A 24,915-nucleotide genomic window follows, 5' to 3' on the forward strand; every position below is an offset into this window, starting at 1 on the left:
GGAACCTCTGTGATGTTCTGCCCTTAAAGAGTATTTCCTCCTCAGCCTTGCAGTTGCCCCACACGCTGCTGACTTGGGGGTCTTACACTCTCTTAATTCCCTCTGATGTGATTGTGAGATGTTCTGGTTGTCCAAATAAGTCACTGATGGTCTCTGAACGCTGCCTGCAGGTAGAGAAAGGTTGTGGTGGCTTTACTGCTGACCAAGGGAGGAGAGAGACAAAAAGGTGAGGAGAGGGCATGCATACAAATCCAAAGCTTTCTTGGTTTGCCCTTGTTCTTTTCCAGAGTCATCAGCAGAGCCCCAGGTCTGAAGCTGGTGGTGGAAACCTTGATCTCATCCTTGAGGCCTATTGGGAATATTGTTCTCATCTGCTGTGCTTTCTTCATCATCTTTGGAATTCTGGGAGTCCAGGTAGAGTATTTCCTTCACCATAGACTCATAGAACCAACCAGGTTGGAAAACACCTCAGAGATCATCAAGTCCAACTTATTACCTAGTACCTAACACCTCCTGACAGCCCAAGTGCCACATCCAAGCCTTTTTTGAACACCTCCAGGGATGGTGGCCCCACCACCTCCCCGGGCAGCACATCCCATCTGTAAGTGACTGCTGCAACAGGGAAGCTGTTTTGCTCACCACTTGGGGCTTGGGTGGAAGCAATGAGCTCAGTCTCTCCTGAGGAAGATTGCAGTTAGGTGTTAGGAAGGCAGAGCCAGGCCCACAAGTGCTGTGCCAGTGCTCGTTGGAAGGTCATCAGGAACCCCCAGAGGTGTTCCCCTGCCCTGTGTGTGCAGAGAGCTGCAGGGAAAGAAAAAGGAATCTGAACTGGGGGGAAGAAAGAGTCCTTGGGGGCAGACTATCCAAAGCTACGCCTTCTCTGGGGGGTTTGTCTTTTTGTTGCTTCTCCACTGCAGCTTTTTAAAGGCAAGTTCTACTACTGTGATGGGCCTGACGTGAAGAACATCACCACCAAGGCAGACTGCACCAACGCTCACTACCGATGGGTGCGCAGGAAGTACAACTTCGACAACCTGGGGCAGGTAAAGTCCTCCCCTGCAGCCATGTCTTTTTGTGGCTTCTTTTTTCCCCCTTCCTGTACCAGGTTTGAATGGATGAACACTGAAAATGCAGTCCCTGCAGAGGGTGTGGAGCCTCCACCACAGGAAGTGTCCATGAATAGAAACAACCCCAGCGGGGTAGAACGGAACAGGTCACCTCTCAGTCTCTTGCAGCCACACTTCCTGGGGCTGTGAAGGTCATTGTGGAGTGGAGAGTGTTGCCTTAAAGCCACTGCTTTTGCCTTCAGCCCCTCATGCACAGAATATAGAATTAACCAGGTTGGAAAAGACCTTTGGGATCACTGAGTCCAACCTCTCACCCAGCACCATCTGATCAACCAAACCATGGCACCAAGGGCCTCAGCCAGGCTCTTCCTAAACACCTCCAGGGATGGTGACTCCACCACCTCCCTGGCCAGCACATCCCCAGGGCCAATCTCTCTTGCTGGGAAGAATTTCTTCCTCACATCCAGCCCAAACCTCCCCTGGCACAGCTTGAGACTGTGTCCTCTCGTTCTGTCTGGACCTTAACTTTCACTTTGAGTCTCTTGACTCCTAGCTGATGCTCTATACTGGCTGGAAAGCAAAGCAGCCCACAGCAGGAGCTGGGCTTTAATGCTACTGACATAGGGCCAGCCTGACATACTGATTCTCAGTCATGCTTTGGTTGACCAGGGAGCCTGAGGTGTCTGAGCTGAAGTTCAGCCTACCTGTGAGGGAAATGGAGTGTGAATGACCACAGTCAGCTCACTTTTAAGCCAGCTGTGGTAATAGGTAAAAGCTAGCCACACCATGCTGCTTTTCTCTACCAGCTCCAAGCCAGAAGATGTGTCCTGAGCTGTGGAATGGTTTTGCTGAGTGTTGTCTGTTGTCAGTTTCTTTTCTGGGGACTAAAATGCAAGACCAAGCTTTTCTGTTTGATTTCTTATAGGCCCTCATGTCCTTGTTTGTCCTCTCCTCCAAGGATGGCTGGGTGAACATCATGTATGATGGCCTGGATGCTGTGGGTATTGACCAACAGGTAAATCACAGAGTCACACGTTTGTCAGGGTTGGAAGGGACCTGCTCTGGCAGGGGGGTTGGACTGGATGATCTCCAGAGGTTTCATCCAACTTCTCTCATCCTGTGGTTCTGTGAAACTGCTTTGGGAAAAAACTCCTCACTCCTGCCAGCCCTCTGCTCCTCCCCAAAGTGGACTGTGCTGTGGTGCTGCTACAGAATCACAGAGTGGTAGGGGCTGGAAGGGACCTCGAGAGATCATCCAGTCCAACCCTCTGCCAGAGCAGGGTCACCTAGAGCAGGTCACACAGCAACACATCCAGGCAGGTGTTGAATATCTCCAGAGAGAGAGACTCCACAGCCCCCCTGGGCAGCTTGCTCCAGGGCTCTGTCACCCTCACAGAGAAATAATTCTTCCTCCTGTTTCCATGGCACTTCCTCTGCCTCAGCTTCCACCACTGCCCCTTGTGCTGGCATTGGGCATCCCCCAGCAGAGCCTGGCTCCAGCCTCTGGGCACTCACCCTGCACATCTTTATCAACATGAATGAGGTCACCCTCAGGCTCCTCTGCTCCAAGCTGAAGAGCCCTCAGCTCCCTCAGTCTCTCCTCATACAGAAGTTCCACTGCCTTAATCCTTCTCATGGCCCTGCGCTGGACTCTTTCGAGCAGTTCCCTGAGGCCCTTCTTGAACCGAGGGGCCCAGAACTGGTCACAACATTCCAGATGTGGCCTCACCAGGGCAGAGCAGGGAGGGAGGAGAACCTCCCTCAGCCTACCGAGCACAGCCCTTCTACCACGGCGCAGCGTGCCAAACCCCCTGACTCACCACACGTCTTGTCTGTGCCGCTTCTCTCCTCTCCTGGTTTATTGTTTTAACTCCCCACCTCACCAGCCCATCCAGAACCATAACCCTTGGATGCTTCTCTACTTCATCTCCTTCCTGCTCATCGTCAGCTTCTTCGTGCTCAACATGTTTGTGGGGGTGGTGGTGGAGAACTTCCACAAGTGCCGGCAGCACCAGGAGGCGGAGGAGGCGCGGCGGCGCGAGGAGAAGCGGCTGAGGCGCCTGGAGAAAAAGCGCAGGAGTAAGGAGATGTACCTGTCTGGTCGGTAGACTGTGTTACAAACCACAATCTTTCTGAGCCCTGCCTGCTCCCAAAGCAAGATTTTCATTTTTCCTTCGTTCTTGGTTTGGTTTGGTTTGGTTTGGTTTGGTTTGGTTTCCCTCCCCCCACCCCCAGGGTTCGAGAGGTTGTTTTGCTTCCTTACCCCTTTGGCGGTACCTTAAGCCTTGGGTTGTCTGCGCCTTGGAATTGCCCTCTTGCAGGCCTGATGGGAAGCATTAGCTGTTTGCTTGGCTGGGGGAGAAAACCCTCCTCCAAGCAGAGCCTTCTGTGGGGCTCTTCAAGGCCTTGGTGCTCCCAAGCACCGAGCAGGAGCTCGCGGTGTGGTGAGGGATGCGACGAGTCCGCAGCTGCAGTGCTTCACTGTGTGGCTGAAGGCCAGTCCCAAGGGTGGCTCTGGTGGCTTAATGTGCCGCTTGCATCTGCTGCTGCTGCTGCTGGTGGTTTGATTTCCTACTCCTTTTCTTAGACAAAGTAGTTGTGATGCTCTTTAGAGTCCTAGTGCATGGCCCCCGCATGCCCCCACACATGCTGCATGAGGGCATGAACAAACCAGCAGCTCTGGGGAGAGGGATGGAGCCCCAGCATGGGGCTGCCCAGCAAATTCTTCTCTGGCAGATGTCCATTACAAGAGATGCTGGCCCAAAAGAGGCTGGGGAAAGCCTTCACTGCTGAGCAATGTGCTGGGGCTCACCTGGTCCTTGCAGACGTGGAAATCCTGGCCGGGGGCAGGGCTGCGAGGGTGCAGCAGAAGGCCTTCAGCTGGAATCTGCTGCTGAGTGGATCTAGCAGAAACCAAAGCAGAGCAGAGAAACACCTGGGCATCTTCTCCTTTCCTGACCCCAACTTCCCAAAGGTTCTCATGTGTTAATTCTCACTTCCACTGTTCCCTGGCAGGCTCCACCAGGGACAAGCTGCCTATAGCATCTGGAGGCTGTTCCCAGGGAACCAGCCTTGCCACCATCCCAGCCAGTTTTAGTGGGCATGGATAGCCTGCATTAGATGCTGGCAAGCATTGTGTAGAGGTGAAGGAACACAGCTTGGCCACTGTGATCCAAGATGAGCTTAGAGACAGGACTTGAGTGCTTCTGGCCCCGTTTTCACAGCAGCCCTGTGGCTCCTTGCCTAGCCCTGTGCTGCCCTGCAGAGTCTCCTGGGAGGGCCTCATGCCTCACTGTGACAGTGCTTAGCTGTCTCCCCACCCCCAAGCCAAAGAGCCATTTTCAGCTGGGGAAGCTGCAGGGACATCAAATATGGGGGGTTTTGCCTGGCTCTAAGGCAATAGCAATCAGAGGCTGTGCTGCAGAACCTCCAGCCAATTTCCTCCATCTCTCCACACCTGGGTCAAGGCAGACAGCTTTATCTCCTCCAGTTCCTCTTCTACTCTTATAGTCCTTTTTATTAGAGCCATGGGAGACCTCAGCACTAAATGTCTGCACTGTGGTCTCCACAGGACCTTGATGACTGAGTGACCTGGCAAGCCAAGCCCATTTCATGTCAGCTAGCTGTGAGTTAAGAAGCTGGGTTGAAATGAAAGCTAGAGCAGCCTGGCCAGGGGCGAGCACACGGTGAATCTCTTCAGAGGTTTGGGAGAGTTCAAAGGTAATTTCATTGCCCTTCTCCCATTTTGGTTTTCGAGTTGGAGGTTCCAGCTGGGACTAGAAGTGGAAATCCTGGAGGCAACATTTCCAGCACAGGGAGAGAAACCAGTTTTATGTCCCCAAGAATTCCTCCTGCTTGTGCAGTATTTCTACCCCAATGTGCTCACCCCAGAAGACATTCAGATAAACTGAATGGTTATGGGAAGAGGGGGTGGGGGGGAAGCTTATTTCCAGGGAAATAAGCTTCCTGATTAGCAGTGAAATCTCATTACAAGGCTGCTTAGCCACCAAAGAGAGCCAGGCCCTGTCAAAGTGATGGACACTGCTGCACTGTCCCTCTTTGGCCAGCTATCTTCAAGGAGATATTTCAGACACAACCCCAGGCACTGCACAGATGTGGGTTGTAATATTTCCCTGAGAGCACACAGGGAGGAGGAGGAGGAGGAGAGCTTTCTGGAAGGAGATCAAGACAAGTGTAGCATCTGGGAGGCTAAACTCTTGGCCATGTGCTGGGATATCAGGAGGTCATCTCAGATCCTGTGGCTCTGAGGTGTCCCTGCCTGTGCCCAGCACAGCATCTGGGAGGCTAAACTCTTGGCCATGTGCTGGGATATCAGGAGGTCATCTCAGATGCTGTGGCTCTGGGGTGTCCTACCTGTGCCTGCCCAGCACAGCATCTGGGAGGCTAAACTCTTGGCCATGTGCTGGGATATCAGGAGGTCATCTCAGATCCTGTGGCTCTGGGGTGTCCTACCTGTGCCCAGCACAGCACCTGGGAGGCTAAACTCTTGGCCATGTGCTGGGAATTCAGGAGGTTACCTCAGCTCCTGTGGCTCTGGGGTGTCCCTGCCTGTGCCCAGCACAGCATCTGGGAGGCTAAACTCTTGGCCATGTGCTGGGAATTCAGGAGGTTACCTCAGCTCCTGTGGCTCTGGGGTGTCCCTGCCTGTGCCTGCCTAGCATGGGCAGTGTGGCATCCACCTGCCAGTTGCTCAAGAGGAGAACTCAGATCCTGGAGACACCTTTGGGAAGTTTGCTGGAAGTTGCCTTTTTTAGCAGCTGTGTTGTGCAAAGGTCTCAAGTTTTCATCAGCTCCTCCTGGGTCAGTCAGAAGGTGAAAAGCAAACGTGGCAGGCTCAGAAAGATGCGAGCTGGGGCTGGGGCCGTGCGTGGCGGCGTCCGGGGCCGGGGGGCAGCGGGGGGATGTCTGTGTGCATGTGCAGGAGTGGGATGCTGCCCAGGCACAACGGGGTGGCCAGCTCTGTGTGGACCCCAGAGCTGTGTGCCCCACCCAGGGGGAGGAAAGGGTGAGAGGCCAGTCCCCATGGGCAGGGTGGGCACAGGAGAGCAGGGGTTCTGTGGAGGAAGCCCAGCAGAGAGCTTTGCTCTTACTTCAGTTTCCATTTCTAGCACTTGACCTGAAGAGATCCTAGGAGGAGGAAGAATTAGGGCTGTTAAGAGTAAAATCCAGCATAGCCAATGTGTGCCAGCTGAGCAATGCCCATCATCTAGACTTGTCCTGTGTGCCTGGCACCATGGCTTTGTGTCCTGTCTGTAATGTCCCCTCTGGGTGTTTCTGTGTGCTGAGGTCTTTGGGGATCTGTAGGTGCCTGCATGCACAGAAACAAACCCTTGAGCTGCAGGAGGCTTGGGCTAGGGCCTGGGGATGGGACAAACCTCAGCCTATCAATGCCTGGATGGTCCCAGCTCAGGTACAATTCCCAGGATCTGCAGGCTGGGTCCAGGGTTTGAACCCTCTGTACAGAGCTGTGAGCCTGGCAGAGGGAGAGAGTAGAGCAATAGAATCATTTAGGTTGAAAAGAGCTCCACTACATCTGCTGTGTAGAGAAGTGCAGAGTGATTTAATAACCCTGCAGCTCCTAACCTTTTAATGAGGTTTTCAGAAGACACAGACCCAAACCCCAGCCTCCCCAGATTAAAGGTTTAGATTAAAAACACACAGATTGGCTCAGTCTCCTCTGTGCTCCAGGGATGGGGCCAGCCCCAGCCTGGCTGTGTCTGAGGTGCAGCCAGCAGCACAGGGAGCAGAACACAATGTCAGGTCAAATGCAGGCAGTGCTCAGGGCTTCAAAGCCTGCAAGAGGGGCTGGCTGATGCTGTGTGCCAAAAGCAGGGCAGGAAAAGCTGGAAGTGCCTGAGAAAGCCCCAGGGAGGCCCCAGCTGGGGAGGAGAGAGTGGCTTCCAGTAGTGTCACCAAGGCACTGGTCCCTGGGAAGAGCCCAAAGCCTGAGAATGCAGAAAAGGCAAATCATAGACCCCCAGACTGGTTTGGGTTGGTTCTCTCTAGTCTGAATCTCCCTCTTTTAGTTCAAACCATCCCCCCTTGTCCTCTCACAACAGGCTCTGCTATGAAGTCCTTCCCCATCTTTCTTGTAGACTCCCTCTAATTTCTGAGAGGCCACCAGAAGGTCTCCCTGGAGCCTTCTCCAGGCAGAACAACCCCAACTGTCTCAGCCTGGCCTCACAGCAGAGGGCTTCCAGCCCTCCCATCACTGCTGTGGCCTCCTCTGGCCCCTCTCCAACAGGTCCCTGTCTGTGCTGAGGACTCCAGAGCTGGCCCCAGCACTGCAGGGGAGGTCTCAGCAGAATGGGGGAGGGCAGAGTCCTCTCCTTCAGCTCTTCTTCCTGATTTGCTCTTTGTCCCAGAGGAGCATGGACTCTGCTGTGCCTCTCTGAGGCATTTCCAGCACAATGCTGAGCATCTGGGCATGTGGGGAAGAGACCAACTGTGATCCAAGACCCAGCAGAGATGCTTTCAGAGCACTCTGTGTCAGCCTTTCTCCCTGGGGGTGGGCAGTGGTGGGCACCACACAGTGGTACTTCAGTTAGCTCATCCCTCAGTGCCACAACCAGCAGAAACATTTGAGCTGTAACTAAGATTTGGGGCACTGCATATCTGAGTGTTCAGTATCTCCAGCTAGGGACTTATCAAAACATCTTTGCTTATTTTTCCAGGCAGCTGCAGGTACAGAGCTCCTCTGTGCCAAGCATGCATAGAAACCCATTAGGGCTTTCTAATGTTTCATGCAGAGGGGACTAATGGAGGAGCTGTAGCTGGCAATTGCAATGCCAACCTAAATGCTTTGAAGCTAGCAGACAGTGCTTCATTAATTTTCATGTCAGCAGAATTACAAGCAAAGAGGTTTAAATGCTCTGCAGAGAGGTGAGAGTCAAGCATTAGCCAAGATCCAGCAGTGGGAGAGAGGAAGGGCTGTGGTTTTCCTTCTGCTTATGTCTGGTGGTTTCTCCTTCCCCTCCTGCATTGCTCCCAATTCAAACCATCAGCTGCAGCTGGAGGGACTCCTGGCTGTGTTGGATAGAAGTCTGCTGGGTGGTTGGTTGGAGTCTTACCCCAGAAGCCATTTCCCTGGAGGAACCAGGCAACCAGGGCTGCTTTTTGCCTGCTGTAGCTAAGGATGCATTAGGTCTCCTGGTGCACTGCTCTCCCCATGCAGGTTCTCCTGCAGCCCCCACGTCCCTGCTTGAGCAGGCTGTGGCAGGAGGTGTATGCAGTGAGCACTGCACCCAAGGTGGGGAGCATGACACAGTGCAGCCTCCCTAAAGAGCTGGGAATGTCTGTCTGGGCTGAGAGGAGGCCAGAGCCACTTGCTGTGCTGTGGACTGAAGTAAAAGTCTTCCTAAAGGGACTGGGACTGAGTAGTGTCCCAGCAAAGCTGGGGGCCCCTGGGGCTCTGCACCACAGAGTCACACAGAATGTGTTAGGTTGGAAGGGACCCTCAAAGGCCATCTTGGCCAATCCCCCCTGCAGTGAGCAAGGGCAACAGAACCTCTCCAGCTAGCTCAGGTTGCTCAGGGCTCCATCAGGTCCCACCTTGAATGTCTCCAGGCAGGGAGCCCCACACACACCTCAGGGCAGCCTGTTGCAGTGCTTCGCCACTCCCATCGTGGAGAACTTCCTCTGTGCGTCTGACGTCCTGCTTGGAGCAGGTCCGAGCTGCAGTGAAGCTGTGTGGCTGTTCTCTCACTGCTTTCACCCTGCTGCAGCCCCTCTGCCTTCAGGGGATTGTCCTCACCCAACAGCAGCCCTGCAAGAGCAGAAGCTGGCCTGGCCTTGCTGCAGAGCCCTGCTCCCTGCCCTGCGCCTCGCATGAGCAGCATCTCCTCTAATGGACACTGCATGGTAGCTGCACTGAGCATGACTCCGGTTTGCATGTGCCCCAACACAGCAACTTAAGCCTGGACTGTCCTTGTATGTGTCCCCCCAAGAGGAGTTTCTTTTCCATCTGGCTTCAGGGGTGGAGTGCACCCCAAATGAGCAAAGCATTCCCTAGAGCTCCCTCATCCCAGCTCAAGTTCAACCTGCCCCAGCCAGCTGGCCTGGTTTAGCCAGCAGTGAGCACTGCTGAGTGCCCCTGAGACACTGGCACACACTAAACCAGAGCCTCCTTTATGGCTGGCTGCTTCCCCCTGCCTGTTTGTACATCCACACCCTGTGAAGAGAGAGCTGTGCTGCTGCTGAGCAGCCTAGGAGCCTCTCTGCTGGGCAGCCTTGCCCTGGCAAATGTCTTCTTGTGAGTGTGCTTTAGAATCCTCTTTAAGCAGTCTCTGAAACGGAACAGACCCTGCTGATCTTCTGCTGATCAGATCATCAATGGCTGCATCTGGGCAGGCCCAAGAGCAGCTGCAGTCACCTACAGCCTGCTGCCTTGAGGTGCTGCTAGCCACCGCTGCTAACACTCCTCTGAGGTCCCCATTAATGGGCCATTGGTCATTAATAAACAGTCCTTTCATGCAACGTTTGACTCCTGGGGACTATTCTTAGACCTCCCAACTAGCTGAGTTTATCTTTCTCATTTTATTCCCAAGAAGACATTTCCCCAAAGAAGGAGAAAAACAAATGAAGGGAGTGTGCCATAACCCTGCCCACACATGAAAGGACACTGTGCAGACTTAAATCAGCTGCTGCAATGCTTTGATGATGATGATGATGATTTCTTAGACCAACTGGAGAATCAGCCAAGCTCAGGAGCAGGGACAGCCCTCCCAGGCCAAGATGACTTGGTAGGACTAAAGGACATGAAAGAAACAGAGGGGAAAAAACAAACCCAACCCAACAAGTATTCAACAAGCCCAACTGTGCTTTGTTTTCCTCTTGGTTTTCCACACCCAAGAATAAGAATAATAATTAAGCCTAGGTGACCCTGGCCAGAAGGAAACGTTTATCAAAGGCCTCCTCTCTGCTTTTAACTACCAGGAGAGGGGGTGGAATTAGTTGAAAGAGAGTAAGAGATTCTGTTTGCCTTTACCCAATTATTTTAGGGGTTTGGATTCTAATCTGGCTCTGGCTTAAAACTGAAAGAGCAGCAGCCACGGTTCAGGAGTGACTCCCCCTGAAACAGATTAGCAAGATGAGAGGAGTGGAGGAGCAGACAATCACGGAATGGTTTGGAAGGGACCTCCCAAGGTCATCCAGTCCAACCCCCTGCAGGCAGCAGGGACATCCTCCACTAGAGCAGGCTGCTCAGAGCCCTCTCCAGCCTGATCTTGAGCAGCTCCAGGCATGGAGCCTCAACTCCCTCCCTGGGCAACCTGCTGCAGTGTTCCAGCAGCCTCCTGGGGCAGAACTTGTTCCTCACATCCAATCTCAATCTGCTCTGCTCTCATTTCAAACCCTTGCCTCTGGTCCTGTCCCTGCAGGCCTTTGGGAGCAGTCCCTCTGCAGGGCTGTGTTTCAGGGGGCCACTGAGTGCTTTGGAACTTACTTCCCTCCTCATTTTTTAAGGTGGAGCAACTCCCTTTTTCTCTGCTCCTCCTGCATTTAAAGCTGGTTCTGCTCAAGGGTTTGCACAAACCCTTCTCTGCTAAGAACAATTCTGCTCTGACTTATGCTGACCTAAGATGCTTCTTGCAGAATCTTCAGCCCCCCTGACTGTGGCCTGGAGTATGCTCTTTGAATAGTTGCATCTCTGAAGCCTGAAAGAATGTGACTCCATCCAGGTGCCCATGGCCACCTCCTGGGCACAGGCTCAGCTGAGAGGCACAACACAGTAAATACAGCTGGCTCCCAGGGCAGTGTCCCAGCACTCTCCTTGGGACAGCCCCAGGAACTTGGCCATGGGCAGCAAGTTCCTCATTTCAAAGAGCAGAAAGGAGGAGTCATGGCCAGAGGCAGAGAGATCAGATCCACATTGCCCTAGCCTGAATGGCTTTCTAGATGCAGCCATGGCCTTGGTTTCCTACTTGCAGAGGAGCTTGTGCTGTAGAGGCAAACGCTGAGCACGCTGCTCCCTTGCTGCTGATGCTCTCCTGTGTGCTACTAACCCTCCTGCATGTGTCCTACTTTGCCACAGGCATCACTGCCTTTTCTTTAGGCCTTGGAAATGCACCAGAGGTCACAGAAGCTGAGCTCAGGTTATGCTCTTCTCTTCCTTGGAACATGCCTGAGATCAGCAGGAGCAGGAGAGATGCATCTCAGAGTCCGGAGCGACGAGACCTTGCCTGAAGTCTTTCCTCTAAAGTGGAGCTGCAGCTTTGCTGGGCTTGGCTTTGGGTCTCATTTCCATCCTGCTTCTCACCCTTCCTGCTTTCTGGCAAGAGCTCCATTAAGTGGCTGTCCTCTAGCCTGAGGAAGAGCAGTGGGGGCAGAGAGCACTCGGGAGGAAACAGACCTGGCTGTGTCAGAGCTGTGGGGATCCCTCCTGCGGGCACGAGAGGTTTGGCTGCAGCTGCTGAGCCCCACCCTGGTTCTGGAAGGTTCTAGGCAGGAGCTTTGGACCCTCGGCCCAGCTGTCCCCAGGCTGAGGCTGGGCAGGCGCGAGGCGCGGGCCGGAGCCCAGCGGCAGAGCTGCGCTCACCCTGCCGCTCTGTCTCCCGCAGAAGCCCAGCGCAGGCCTTACTACGCCGACTACTCCCCGGCGCGCAAGTACATCCACAGCCTCTGCACCAGCCACTACCTCGACCTCTTCATCACCTTCATCATCGGCGTCAACGTCATCACCATGTCCATGGAGCACTACAACCAGCCCAAGGTAAGAGCCGCCCGGCCGCCCCGGGCTGGCAGGGGGACCCCAGCACCATCCTGCTGACCAGCAGGGTCCAAAGCCAGCCCTGCTTCCCTGGGGCCATTCCCTGCTGCTGCAAGCCCTCAGCGGGCTCCAGGGCTGCCACTGCAGTCCCTCTGGCTCCAGGGCTGCCACTGCAGTCTGTCTGGCTCCAGGGCTGCCACTGCAGTCTGTCTGGCTCCAGGGCTGCCACTGCAGTCCCTCTGGCTCCAGGGTTGCCACTGCAGTCCCTCTGGCTCCAGGGCTGCCACTGCAGTCCCTCTGGCTCCAGGGCTGCCACTGCAGTCCCTCTGGCTCCAGGGCTGCCACTGCAGTCCCTCTGGCTCCAGGGTTGCCACTGCAGTCTCGCTGGCTCCAGGGCTGCCACTGCAGTCTCACTGGCTCCAGGGTTATCACTGCAGTCCCTCTGGCTCCAGGGTTACCACTGCAGTCCCTCTGGCTCCAGGGTTGCCACTGCAGTCTCGCTGGCTCCAGGGCTGCCACTGCAGTCCCTCTGGCTCCAGGGCTGCCACTGCAGTCTCTCTGGCTCCAGGGCTGCCACTGCAGTCCCTCTGGCTCCAGGGTTACCACTGCAGTCCCTCTGGCTCCAGGGCTGCCACTGCAGTCCCTCTGGCTCCAGGGTTACCACTGCAGTCTCACTGGCTCCAGGGTTATCACTGCAGTCCCTCTGGCTCCAGGGCTGCCACTGCAGTCCCTCTGGCTCCAGGGCTGCCACTGCAGTCCCTCTGGCTCCAGGGCTGCCACTGCAGTCCCTCTGGCTCCAGGGTTGCCACTGCAGTCTCTCTGGCTCCAGGGCTGCCACTGCAGTCCCTCTGGCTCCAGGGCTGCCACTGCAGTCTCACTGGCTCCAGGGTTATCACTGCAGTCTCGCTGGCTCCAGGGTTGCCACTGCAGTCTTGCTGGCTCCAGGGTTGCCACTGCAGTCTCTCTGGCTCCAGAGCTGCCACTGCAATCTCTCTGGCTCCAGTGATGAAAGCTGAGGCTTAGGAAGTTCCATCTGGCAATGAGGAAGAGCTTTTTCCCTGTGGGGGTGACAGGACACTGGAGCAGGCTGCCCAGGGGGGTTGTGGACTCTCCCTCTCTGGAGATATTCAAACCCCATCTGGATGTGTTCCTGTGTGATCCTGCTCTGCAGGGGGGTTGGACCGGGTGATTCCAACCCCCCCTGGCCATTGTGCTCCTGGGCAAGCTGCTGTGGGTGCCCTGCTTTAGCAGGGGGGGTTGGACTGGGTGACCTCCAGAGGTCCAATCTCACCATCTCAGAATACAGAATTAACCAGGCTGGAAAAGACCTTGGAGATCACCAAGTGCCAGCATGCTGGGCTGCTGGGCTGCTGTCATCTCTCTGCCTATGCCAACCTTGTGCCTGTCAGTCCCTCTGCAAAGGCTGCAGGAAAGGACCAGTTTGGGCTACTCCACCTGTTTTTTCTCTTTCCAGTCCCTGGATGAAGCCCTGAAGTACTGCAACTACGTGTTCACCATCGTCTTTGTGTTCGAGGCCGTGCTGAAGCTGGTGGCCTTTGGCTTTCGAAGGTTCTTTAAGGACAGGTGAGAGGATTTCCAGCTGCTGGGTGCCTGGGCCAGGCTTGGACTGACCTAGTTCTGAAGGCAGGGTAAAGATAGCATGAAAGCAATGTACCACAGGCTGTGTGCAAGAAAGAAAGAGCAGAGAGCTGTGTCTCCAGAGGGCAGAAGCTTTGTGGGGCAGGGACTAAGACTCGAGGAACTGCTGGCACTGCTTTGTGGAGAGAACTCAGGAATCTTACAGAGTGCTGGACAGATTCTTTCCCCTAGGACCTGCCACTCCATGGTGCCTGACCAGCTCAGCTCAGAGGTCAGAAACAAGCTGCTGCCATCAATCCAGTCCTCTCAAGAGCAGATCTGTCAGCCTGAGGGCTGGAGCACCTCTCCTGTGAGGACAGACTGAGGGAGTTGGGGCTGTTCAGTCTGGAGAAAAGAAGGCTCTGAGGAGACCTCACTGTGGCCTTCCAGTATCTGAAGTGGGCTCCAGGAACGCTGGGGAGGGACTTTTGAGGGTGTCAGGGAGGGAAAGGACTGGGGGGATGGAGCAAAACCAGAAATAGGGAGATTCAAATTGGATGTGAGGAAGAAGTTGTTCCCCATGAGGGTGGTGAGAGCCTGGCACAGGCTGCCCAGGGAGGTGGTGGAAGCCTCATCCCTGGAGGTGTTTGCAGCCAGGCTGGAGGTGGCTGTGAGCAACCTGCTGCAGTGTGAGGTGTCCCTGGCCATGGCAGGGGGGTTGGGACTGGCTGAGCCTTGAGGTCCCTTCCAACCCTGACAATTCTATGATTCTAAGGTCACAGAGTTCCTCAAACCAAGCCTCTTTTGCAGTCCAAACCAGTCCTTGGTAGCCTGCTGGCTTTGGAAAGCCTTTGACAAACACAAGAGGTATTCAGCCCCACTACCTTCAGGTCCCAGCTGCAGAGACCTGCAGCTCTTCTGCTGCCTCCCATTTAGCCAGGGGCAAACAGTGATGAAAGCAGCTCATGGTCTGGCAGCTTGCTGGGGAGCTGGGCAAAACTGGCCACTTCTCACAGAATCAACCAGGCTGGAAAAGACCTCAGAGATCCTCAAGTCCAACCTATGACCTAACCCCTCCTGACAACTCAACCAGGGCTCCAAGTGCCACATCCAAGCCTTTCTTGAACACCTCCAGGGACAGGGACTCCACCACCTCCCTGGGCAGCACATCCCAGTGGCCAATCTCTCTTTCTGGGAAGAACTTTCTCCTCCCCTCCAGCCTAAACTTCCCCTGGCACAGCTTGAGACTGTGTCCTCTTGTTCTGGTGCTGGTTGTCTTGTTTGCTTCATTTGCCCTGACTAAGCAGCTGGAACCCACTCTGAGCAAAGCACTGGTGAGGGAAGGTGGGTAGCAAAGACAGGCAGTGCCCTCACCTCTGACTGTGCTGGTGAGGAGGATCCCCTCCAAGCCTTAGGAGATACTCCAGTAGGGTAGCTCAGGTGACAGAGCAGGGGAGCAGCTGGGCTGCATCACATCAAAGGCCTATCCAGAACAGTAGCTTGTCCCTGAGAGTTGCTCCACCTGGACAACAGGGCCCTGGAATGAGGCAGGGATGCTGCCAAGTCTGCACTGCTCCTAATTCAGAGGCCATCTGCAGTGAGCTGACCTTGCAGCACGTCGATCGTGGGCCCAGGCACAAGGCAGGAGAGGCTTTGGGCTTTGCTTGTCATTAACAGATAATTCTCTGCTCTTGGGCCTCTGTCCAGGCATGATTGATTGATTGATTGATTGATTTTTGTCCTTGCTCTCTTTCTCTGGTAGGTGGAACCAGCTGGATTTGGCCATAGTCCTCTTATCAATTGTGGGGATCACCCTGGAGGAAATTGAGATGAACGCTGCTCTGCCCATCAACCCCACAATCATCCGCATCATGAGGGTGCTGAGGATAGCCAGAGGTATGGGCTGCCCCACAGCCCTCCAGCCAGCCCTCCAGACACACCAGGAAGTGCTTTGCCCCGTTCATAGAACCATGGGCTGCCTTGGGCTGGAAGGACCCTTAAAGGGCATCTAGTTGCAACCCCCCTGCCGTGGGCAGCGATGCCTCCTGTGAGGCTGTGTTGCTCAAAGCCTCATCCAGCCTGGCCTTAAACACTTCCAGGGATGAGTTCTTCCTCTTCTTCTTCTTCTTCTTCTTCTTCCTTCTCTTCTTTTTTCTTTTCAATTCTCCCCATCCTGCTGTTTCAGTTCAGTTGGAGAGCAGTTAGGAGCTCAGGCTGCCCAGTGCCAATCCTTTGACAAGCTGGGTGGGCTTTCCTGGGTGTTTCCAGTGGCATCTTTGGTCTCTGATTCAAACAGGAGGTCTGGGACCTTTTCTACTGATGCTAGACAAAGGTAGGAAGTGGTGGAGAAGGGAGGCTCAGGGCCTGAGGGGCTGCTCTTCACAGATGAAGTGTCTCCCCACCACTGCCCTTCTCCTGCTGGGACCTGCTGGAGTTCTGCTGCAGTTCTGCTGCTTTCTGGTCTGGTTTGCTGCTGCCCTTAAGGTTAACTGGGGTGGAGGGGATGCAGTCAGGATGCTCAGGTGCTCTGTGGGCCCTGCCAGGATGCAGGGCTGAATGAATAGATACAAGAGGGATCCAAACCCTCTCCACAAGATCTGAAGCTAGATTTTCTTCATGGGTTCTGCTTGAAATATTTCCCAGCCCTCCTGACCAGGATTTGATTCTCATTGTAGTGTTGAAACTGCTTAAAATGGCCACTGGGATGCGAGCTCTGCTGGACACAGTGGTACAAGCACTGCCCCAGGTAAGCCCCCAGACCTCACCCATGCCCAGCTTGTTCCCCTTGGGGGACTGCTCCTTTTGCACCTGGAAACAGCTCTGTGTCACCGTGCCTGGTGGGCACTAGAAGCCACCTGGAGCTTCCTCTGCTGCCACCAGAGCCTCAGTAGCAGGCTTTTGCACGGCACATCCTGCTCACATGGAATGTGCTAGATGGGAGAACCAGCAGGATGGGAAAGCAGTGAAGTGAGAGCCAGCTGCTGTAGGCAGAGCTCTCCTAAATCACAGATTTCCCTGGCAAGTTCAGCAAACACAGGGCCAGGCAGAGAAAGCTGTTGGTGAAAGTGTTGGAAGCAGACAGCTTTCTGCTCTGTGAGGCAGGAGCAAGGGTGTTCATTGGCAGCTATTGACAGAGGAGCTGCAGCTTTTAACAGGCAGAGGGAGGAGAAGTTTCTGAGTGCAAGAAGCTTGAAGTGGGGTCTCAGCTCACCACAGTCTCACAAGCTGCAAGAGGAGCAGTGGTGCTGCCAATCTTGATGATATTTGGTAAGATCCTTCAAGCGTTCACTTCCTGGGACCACTCTGACAGACACAGTCATCTGAAAGAAGGAGGAAAGAAATGGTCTTTGCTGACTTGCTCTCCTCCCTCAGGGGGACCTGAAGGACATCAGAAGGAGTTCAGGGTTCCTTTGATTGTAAAATCTCATGCTGTTGAAGCTGTGTGCTGCTAGGTTGTGGGTTTGATGGTCTGAGTCCTTTGGAGTCAGCTTAGCTGCCTCCACATTGCAATTTCATCTCTCACCAGCATCCACCAGGTCCTGGTATCCCACCAGGCAACATTCACTGCCACAGTCTAGCCAGAAGTGAGTACCAGGATGAGGTGCCAGGCCACCAGGAATGAGGCAGAGGAACTCTGAGCTGGAGAAGCAGCACTTTGAGCATGGCCCAACAAGTCCTTCATGTCCAGCCCCTCCAGAACACCTCACAGCTCTGCCACTGCAAGGAGCTTCCTGAGGGGGCCCATTCCATTCTGTGCAGTGTGTGCTGGGATGGACTGGGAGAGTCAGAGCTCCCCTCTCAGGCCTCCCCTCTCCCAAGCCCAGCCCTGTAGTTACAGGGAGACAGCAGAGCACCATGGTGGGCAGTCACACCTCAATCAGCTTCAGGTATCTGCAGAAGGAAAGGCAGGATGGTAGCAGTGTGGCTTAGCCAAAAGCAGACAGCATGTAGGCATCTCTTCCAGCATCTGAGTGGCCACATGAGAACCTGGAGAGAACCAGGAGATAATCAGGAGAGAACCTAGAGAGAACCAGGAGAGAACCTGGAGAGAATCAGGAGAGAACCTGGAGAGAACCTGGAGAGAATCAGGAGAGAACCTGGAGAGAATCAGGAGAGCATCAGGAGAGCATCAGCAGAGAACCAACAGAGCCAGCACTTGTAATTACCCTGACCTACCCCTCTGAGTTAGCTGCTGAGCACAAGGGAGTCCATGATCTGTTCCAAACCAGCTGGAAAGCAGAGGGAGTTGCTCTTGCCTTGGAGAGACCCCTTTGCTTTTCATCACCACCATGAGGATGTTTCTGAGATGGTTGCCCATTGCCTTTGCAGTGAGGGACTGGGGCTGAGAAGAGGGCATGGAACTCACCAAGCTGCCCTCTTTGGTCACATCGAGGAAGCCTTTGGTTTGTGTCTATTTTCTTTCCCTGCAAAGCCTTTGTGACATTTCCTCTCTCTTCTTGTCTCCTACCCCTCCCCCCACCAACAATGAGGTGGCTGCCAGCCAGGCTGCTGCTTTCCTTGGGGTGGTTTTGCAGTTTCCATCCAAACCAAAGTCTCTTTTGAAGGGAAATGCCCAGGGGGATTCCAGGCAGATCCTTGTGCAGCTAGAAAAGCATCATTTTGTCTGCAAGTGAGCCTCAGCAAATGAGAAGAGCACTTTGGGAAGAGCTCTCTGACAGCAGTCACTCTTCATCCAGCTGCAGCCTTCAAGGGGCAGAGCTCCTGCCCACGTTGGCTGAGCAGCCTACAGCCACAGCTGGAAAAGCCTCACTGAATGGCTCTGTGACAAGGGAAATGAAGCTGGGGGTTATTCAGTGAGGGTTTGGGGGGCAATTCTTTGCCTGGTGTATGCAGAATGGCCATCTGTGGGCTTGCCAGGACAAGGCTTTGTCATTGCAGTGCACTTTCTGTCTCTCTCTCTCTCTTCTGGGTGGTTTTTCATCAGCTTCCTGGGTGTCTGTTCAGCAGCAGGGAGAGCTGCTGACATCTGCAGCCAGAGCAGGCAGCTCAGAGCCCCAGACAGCCTCACCTGGAATCATTCCAGGGGTGAGACATCTACCACCTCTCTGGGCAAGCTGGGCCAGGGGCTCACCATCCTCAGTGTAAAACATTTCTGCCTTCTCTCTGGTCTACATCTCCCTCTCCTCATTTAAAACCATCACCTCTGGGGGTTGGAATTCCTGTGCTTGTCTCAGCTTCAGCTCTTGAAGAGCTTTCTCTGGCAGCATCTCACAGCAGTCGTGGGGCAGAACCAGTTGTCTGCTTTTGACAGGGGCTGCAAGCCCACAGTGACTGTGAAGGTCAGAGAGCAAAACCAGAAATGTCTGAGCAGCAGGCACCACAGCTGAGAGAGATTTAGAAGCACAGAGGCAGAGAATCATAGACTGGCTGCAGCTGGAAGGGACCTTAAATGTCATCTAGTTCCAGCCCCCTTGCCATGGGCAGGGACCCCCCCCAGTAGACCAAGCTGCTCAAGGCCTCATCCAGCCTGGAACTAAACCCTTCCAGGGACTGAGGCAGCCACAGCTTTTTGCTACCCTTCCCAGTGCCTCCCCAGCCTCACAGCAAGGAACTTCTCTCCAGTGTCCAGGCTAAGTCTGCCCTGCTCTAGCTGCAAAGCTTTGCCATTTGGGAAGGCAGCTTTGTGTGTGCTGTGCTGTGCTGCACTCTGGGGCTGCCTGGGAACCTGGAGCAGGGAAGCAGAACTCAGCAGGTAAAGAAACCACCTTTCAGCTGGCTGCTAGTGCTGGGCTCTGTGGCACTGAGTGGCTGCACAGGAACAGGAGCCTGTTCAGTTCAGGCAGCTGCCTGGTGCTTGCACCAGTGAGCTGACTTCAGCCTCCAAGTTTGTCTGTCTGGACCATGCCACTGGTCCTGGAATTCACACAGCTGGGCTCTGCTTTCCAAGCAGACTAAAGTGTCCATTTCCTTTGGGGTCTAGTGCATAGATTTGCCTGTTTGCCTGCTGCCAGGATTAGTGCTTTGGCTGGAGAGTGCTGGAAGGAAGATGAGGAGGACTTATGTCCTTGGAAAGGCCTGGCAGGGGCTTGATTGTATGAGGAATTGCTCTTGACAGGCATCCCAGGGAGCTGTGTGCTGTGCCTGGCATGGGCAGCTGAGCTGCCAAGGTGTGGGCAGTGATGCAGACATAACTGATGTCGGAGGGGGAAGAGAAGAACTGTGGTGTGCTTCAGCCAGGCATGGCAGGAGTGGGGCAGCAGAAGACATGTGGCTCATCAAGGCCTCTCCCAGAGCAGGGAGAGTGGAGGGGAGCAGGATCTGGAGGGATTTGGATAGGCTCAGACAGGTGACAGTGCCAGAGGAGTGGTGATGGCCAGGTGGCTGTTGTGCAGCCCAGCAGGCTGCCCAGAGAGGCTGTGCAGTCTCCTTGTCTGGAGAGACTCCTGGACCCCACGACTGTGGGCAAGCTGCTGTGGGTGTCCCTGCTTCAGCAGGGGGGTGAGGGGGGGTGGATTGGATGAGCTCCACAGATCCCTTTCAGCCCCACCGTGCTGGGATGCTGGGATTCTCTACTGTCCATCACTTCCAAGAGATGCTGGGCATCAGCTGAGCTGTGGAACTGCCTGGGTGCCTGCTCTCAGCCAAGGGCAGATGCATCTCTAGACAGCAGCAAACATGAGCCCGTATCAGCACACATCCTTCTTGGCAGCTGTCGCTGATGGTGGTGCCTGTGGCTGTGGTGCCTTCAGGCTATGCAACAAACCCAGGAGTGCAAGCAGGGCTTTGAGGACTTGTTAGGAGGCAGCTTTGGCTCAGGAAGGCAATTAGTCACCGTTTAACGACAGACTGGGGTACAAACACTCGAGGGAGCAGGCAAGTCGTTTAGGAGCAAGTGTCAGCTCTGCATGGGGGGAGAGGATAGAGCAGAGCTGTGACTGATAACCTGGTGCTAGCCACCGTGACAGCCTGAGCTCTTCAGAGCTCCAGCAATGCCAGAAGCTTGGGGCTGGTCGGGTAGGCATTCAAAGCAGACCAGGCAAACACTCAGCTTAGAGACTTGCCTTGACTCAAGCAAACCACAACCCAAACCTCTCTGCTGCAGTGCCACAGCAGCAGGATTTAATCCACACTCAACCCAGAGAACCTCTTCAGCACTTGGCTTTTCCTGCCCTTTAATTATTGGCTCGTTTGCCCCCCAGCACTGTGTGTGTTTGTGCCCTTGCTCCCCTGCCTCTGCTCTGCTCCTTTCTGATGTGCAGTGGGTTTGCAGGCTGCCTCCTCATGGCTTGCAAACCTTCAGTGGCCCCAGCAGCCACGAGCTAGGGAGCAGCACTCCAGAAGCCAGGACATGCAGCTGAAACAACCCAGAGCAGCCCTCCCCAGCACTGTGTTCTCTCTATTAGTCCCTGGAGGGTGGTAATAATGTTAGTGGAATTGCAAAGCTTGATCTGGAGTAGCCTGCTCAGGCTCCATAGCAGCTGCAGCTCTCCACTGGGGGATTTGGCTGTTTCTGTAATACAAAAGGGAACAATCAAACTCCCCCTGCCTCCTAAGGGAGAGCTGTGGCAGGTTTATGCTTGCAGGCATCACAGCCTCCTGAGCAGCGTGGTCCAAACACCCAGCAGCACTGTGGCTGTGCCCCCTCAGAGAAGAATCACAGCTCACAGGATGGTAGGGGTTGGAAAGGACCTCCAGAGATCATGGAGTCCAACCCCCCCCTGCCAGAGCAGGACCTTAGAATCCAGCACAGGTCACACAGGAACACATCCAGATGGGGCTGGAAAGTCTCCAGAGCAGGAGACTCCACAGCCTCTCTGGGCAGCCTGCTCCAGGGCTCTGGGACCCTCACAGTGAAGCAGTTCCTCCTCATGTTGAGGTGGAACCTCCTGTGCTGGAGTTGATATCCACTGCCCCTTGTCCTACCCCAGGGTGCAGCTGAGCAGAGCCTGTCCCCTCCCTCCCAACCCTCAGGTATTTGTAAACGTTTATTTAATCCCCTCTCAGCCTTCTCCAGGCTGAACACCCCCAGGGCTCAGCCTCTCCTCCCCAGGCAGTGCTCAGCCCCTTCAGCATCCTCTCTCAAGCAGATCCCTCTCCCTCTTGGAACTCTTGAAGAAAGCTCTCTCAACTGAAAAGTTCTCCAGAGGATACCATGGGTCCCTCAGCCTATCTGCCTGAACCACCACCTCAGTTCATTTTGATTTAGCCTCTCTGGAGAGCTCAGCTGCTCCCTCTCCATGCCAGGGGGATAGGCACAGGGCAGGAGGTAGCACCAATGAGTTGTGGGCCAAAGGCACCCATCAGCTGGTCAGGTTGCTCTGCCCTCCCTGTGCTCAGCCTCAATCACAACAAATCTGCTCTGTGAGATGTTGTAAAGGCTTGGAGCACATGCAGTGATTCACTCCAGGGATGCTGCTGTTACTAAGAGCCTTCCTTCAGCATCCCTGCACGCTGTTGCCATCCCCTTCAGCCCCCCTGCAGTGCCTGCTCACAGAGCCCCAGCACGGTGAGGGTTGGAAGGGACCTCTGCAGCTCACCCAGCCCAAGCCCACTGCTGAAGCAGGGCAGCCACAGCAGCTTGCCCAGGGGCACAATGCCCAGCTGGGTTTGGAAGCTCTCCAGAGGAGACTCCACAGCCTCCCTGGGCAGCCTGCTCCTCTTGCTGTCCAATAGCAGCACCTCAGGCAGTGTCTGCACTGCAAGGTGACTGCATTTCAGTCTTGGAACATGGAACAGGGCTTTGCTGCTGAGGCACTGGAAGGTAAAATTCAGGTAGCTGCTGAGCAGTGCCTTTAAACACCAGGGGCAGCTGCTCCACAGCTCGCTGGAGCAGAGGCTCCTGTCAGGAAAGTCTTCCAGGCCAGCAAAGGTTTGGGAATCCAGGCAGCTCCTCTTGTGGCTGGAGACATGGTTGGTTCAGGTCATGGTCTTGAAACCCTCAGCCTTCCTGCTCAGAGTCTCAAACCTGGCAAACAAGAAGGGGGAGGCCCTCAAAGCCCAAACCAGAGCAGCAGCCTAAACTCCTCACCTGAACTCCTGCTGTGCTGAGGCATCGGCTCCAGGCTGCCTGGCTCCAGGTGCAGGCAGCACCCCTGGTGTGGTGCTGGGCAAGGGGGAAGCCCCAGGCACAGAGACTGTGAGAGCATCTTCTCCTTCCCCTCACAGAGGAGACTTCTCAGCCCCAGGGTGCTGGAAGGCAGGGGAGATGCTGATGAGCCCCTGCCCAGCAGCCCCTCTTTGTGTTTGAAATGTGATGGAGCAATTGAATTCATGACCTCAACTTGCCTGACCCTTGTTCTGCTTTCTCCTTGTGTAGGTAGGGAACCTTGGCCTACTTTTTATGCTCCTGTTTTTTATCTATGCTGCCCTGGGAGTGGAATTGTTTGGCAAGCTGGGTGAGTAATGTGCCTGACAGCCTTCCCTTCCTCTGCTTGGTGTTTATTTGGGACTGAGCTGCTTCCTTTCTTCTCTCTCTCTCTCTCATTCTTGAGCCTTCCTTCAGCTTCACAGCTCACAGCCTGAAGATAAAAGTCTGCTCTTGCCCCCAGGGTCACAGCTGACACATGGGGATGTAACACAGAACCTGTCTCATGTGCTCACTCACACAGTTAGAGCTTGGTCCAGCACCACCCTTGGCTGTAGAGGAACTGTTTGGTTTTCAAATGGAGTTGTCCAGCATGGATATGTTCACAGGGATGGAAGTTTGCTCCTTAGGACAGGCAGACCATGAGTCTGCAGAGCTGGATGCCAGTCAGATTCATGCTGGAGAGATGCCACCATAAACATGTCCCTCCTCAGAGCTTCCACCACACTCCATTAGTTTTCTGCACTTGGCTGACATTGCTCTTCCAGCTGCCCAAGGCTTGCCTGGCTGTTGTTCTTCTCAGCATCACCTTCCCCTTCCCACATAAATCAAGAAGCATCCACTGGTTCCTGACTGTCCAGCATCACCTCTAGGGAAGAGGAGGCTCCAGGGAGACCTTAGAGCAGCCTTCCAGTACCAGAAGGGGGCTACAGGAGAGCTGAGGAGAGCTACAGTAGTGCTGGGATGAAGGGCAGTGGCCTTGAGCTGGAAGAGAAGAGATTCAGAGTAGAGATTAGGAAGAAATGCCTGACAGTGAGGGTGCTGAGACACTGGAGCTGTTGTCCAGAGAGGCTGCAGACAGCTCCTGGCTGGAGGTGTTCAGAGCCAGGTTGGATGGGGCCTTGGGGAACCTGATGCAGTGGGAGATGGGGGCAGGGGGGTTGGAGCTCGATGACCTTTCAGGATCCAAACCAAACCATTCTGTCATTCTGTGACTTATTGCCCTGGCTTGAGAATCCTGTGGAGCTGATCATCCATGTGTCCACTGCTGGAAAGAGAATGAGGTGGAGCCAGAGAGGGCACAGCCCCACCTTGGCACCCTAGCCCATGCCAAGGCAGCCACTGCCTTTAAAGCTGCTCTGGATGGAGATGTGGCTGCCTTCCAGTCTCTGCCATCCCAGCTGGGGCTTCAGGAGCACCTGAAGGGCTGTTCCTGAGCAGTGGTTTTGTAGCTGTCCTGAGTGCCCTGCCTGAGGGCAGCCCCTGCTTGGGTCACTGATGCCTGGAAGCAGAATGTTTCCTTCAACCCAAGACAAACTGGGTTTCAGTCTCCAGCAAATCTGGGGGGGAGTCAGTTCTGCATCCAGTGCAGCTGAAAGGGAGTGGGGTTTGGTGCTCATCTGGGGAGGGATTTGTTCAGCCTCCCAGGTGGAAAAGGTCCTGTTCAGAGCAGCACCCTACAACCATAAGGATCATCAAATGGTTTGGGTTGGAAGGGACCTCTAAAGGTCATCTCACTCAACTGCCCTGCAGCTGCAGCAACCAGAGCAGGTTTCTCAGAGCCCCAACCTGACCAGGAATGCTTCCAGGGATGGGACATCTACCACCTCTCTGGGCAGCCTGGGCCAGTATCTCACCACCCTCAGCATACAGAATTCCTTCCCTCTATCTAGCTGAAATCTCTCCTCTTGGAGTTTAAGACCATCCCCCCTTGTCCTGTCACAAGCAGCCCTGCCCAAAAGCCTTCCCTGTGTCCACCCTGGCCCTCCTGAACCGAAGTGTGTTGCTGTCCACTCTCTCCTGTTGGGCTCTATGATCACTGCAGGCCACCAGGAGCTCACCACTCAGCCATCCTCCCTGGCACCAGGCCTGGGGGGCTGCTGTTGTCAATGAACACTGGCAAAGGTGACTTCAGTGGCATGCTTCTGCTTCTCTCTCCCACAGACTGCAGTGAGGAAAACCCTTGTGAGGGTCTCAGCCGGCATGCAACCTTCACCAACTTCGGCATGGCCTTTCTCACCCTCTTCAGGGTGTCCACAGGGGACAACTGGAATGGTATCATGAAGGTGTGTGCACTCCCAGGGCCCTTGCTGCCCTCTGGGGATACACAGGGGCAAGTTTCAAACACATGTAGGCAGCTCTGGTGTGAAAACAGAGTTTCCTGGGGAGACATCAAGCTGCACTTTCCCACTTAAAAGCCAAGTGGATGTCTGAGTTGCCCTCTGCTTCACCCAGCCTGAAGCTTCCTTCTTTTATAACACCTATTGAATATCTCAGGA

The 24,915-nt window shown here is 54.7% G+C and overlaps 1 protein-coding gene across 1 annotated transcript in view; it reads left to right on the forward strand.

Moving 5' to 3' along the window:
* CACNA1H (calcium voltage-gated channel subunit alpha1 H) overlaps positions 1-24,915 on the forward strand; it is a 131,748-nt gene that overhangs the window by 103,118 nt on the left and 3,715 nt on the right. The window contains exons 21-30 of the mRNA XM_054180227.1: positions 288-414; positions 918-1,043; positions 1,993-2,082; positions 2,954-3,146; positions 11,645-11,796; positions 13,268-13,377; positions 15,134-15,267; positions 16,047-16,117; positions 22,649-22,727; positions 24,581-24,702. Coding sequence (XP_054036202.1) covers positions 288-414; positions 918-1,043; positions 1,993-2,082; positions 2,954-3,146; positions 11,645-11,796; positions 13,268-13,377; positions 15,134-15,267; positions 16,047-16,117; positions 22,649-22,727; positions 24,581-24,702 — 1,204 coding nt within the window. The remainder of the gene's footprint in view (positions 1-287; positions 415-917; positions 1,044-1,992; positions 2,083-2,953; positions 3,147-11,644; positions 11,797-13,267; positions 13,378-15,133; positions 15,268-16,046; positions 16,118-22,648; positions 22,728-24,580; positions 24,703-24,915) is intronic.

Source organism: Dryobates pubescens, chromosome 4, assembly GCF_014839835.1.
Source record: "Dryobates pubescens isolate bDryPub1 chromosome 4, bDryPub1.pri, whole genome shotgun sequence".
NCBI lineage: Eukaryota > Metazoa > Chordata > Aves > Piciformes > Picidae > Dryobates > Dryobates pubescens.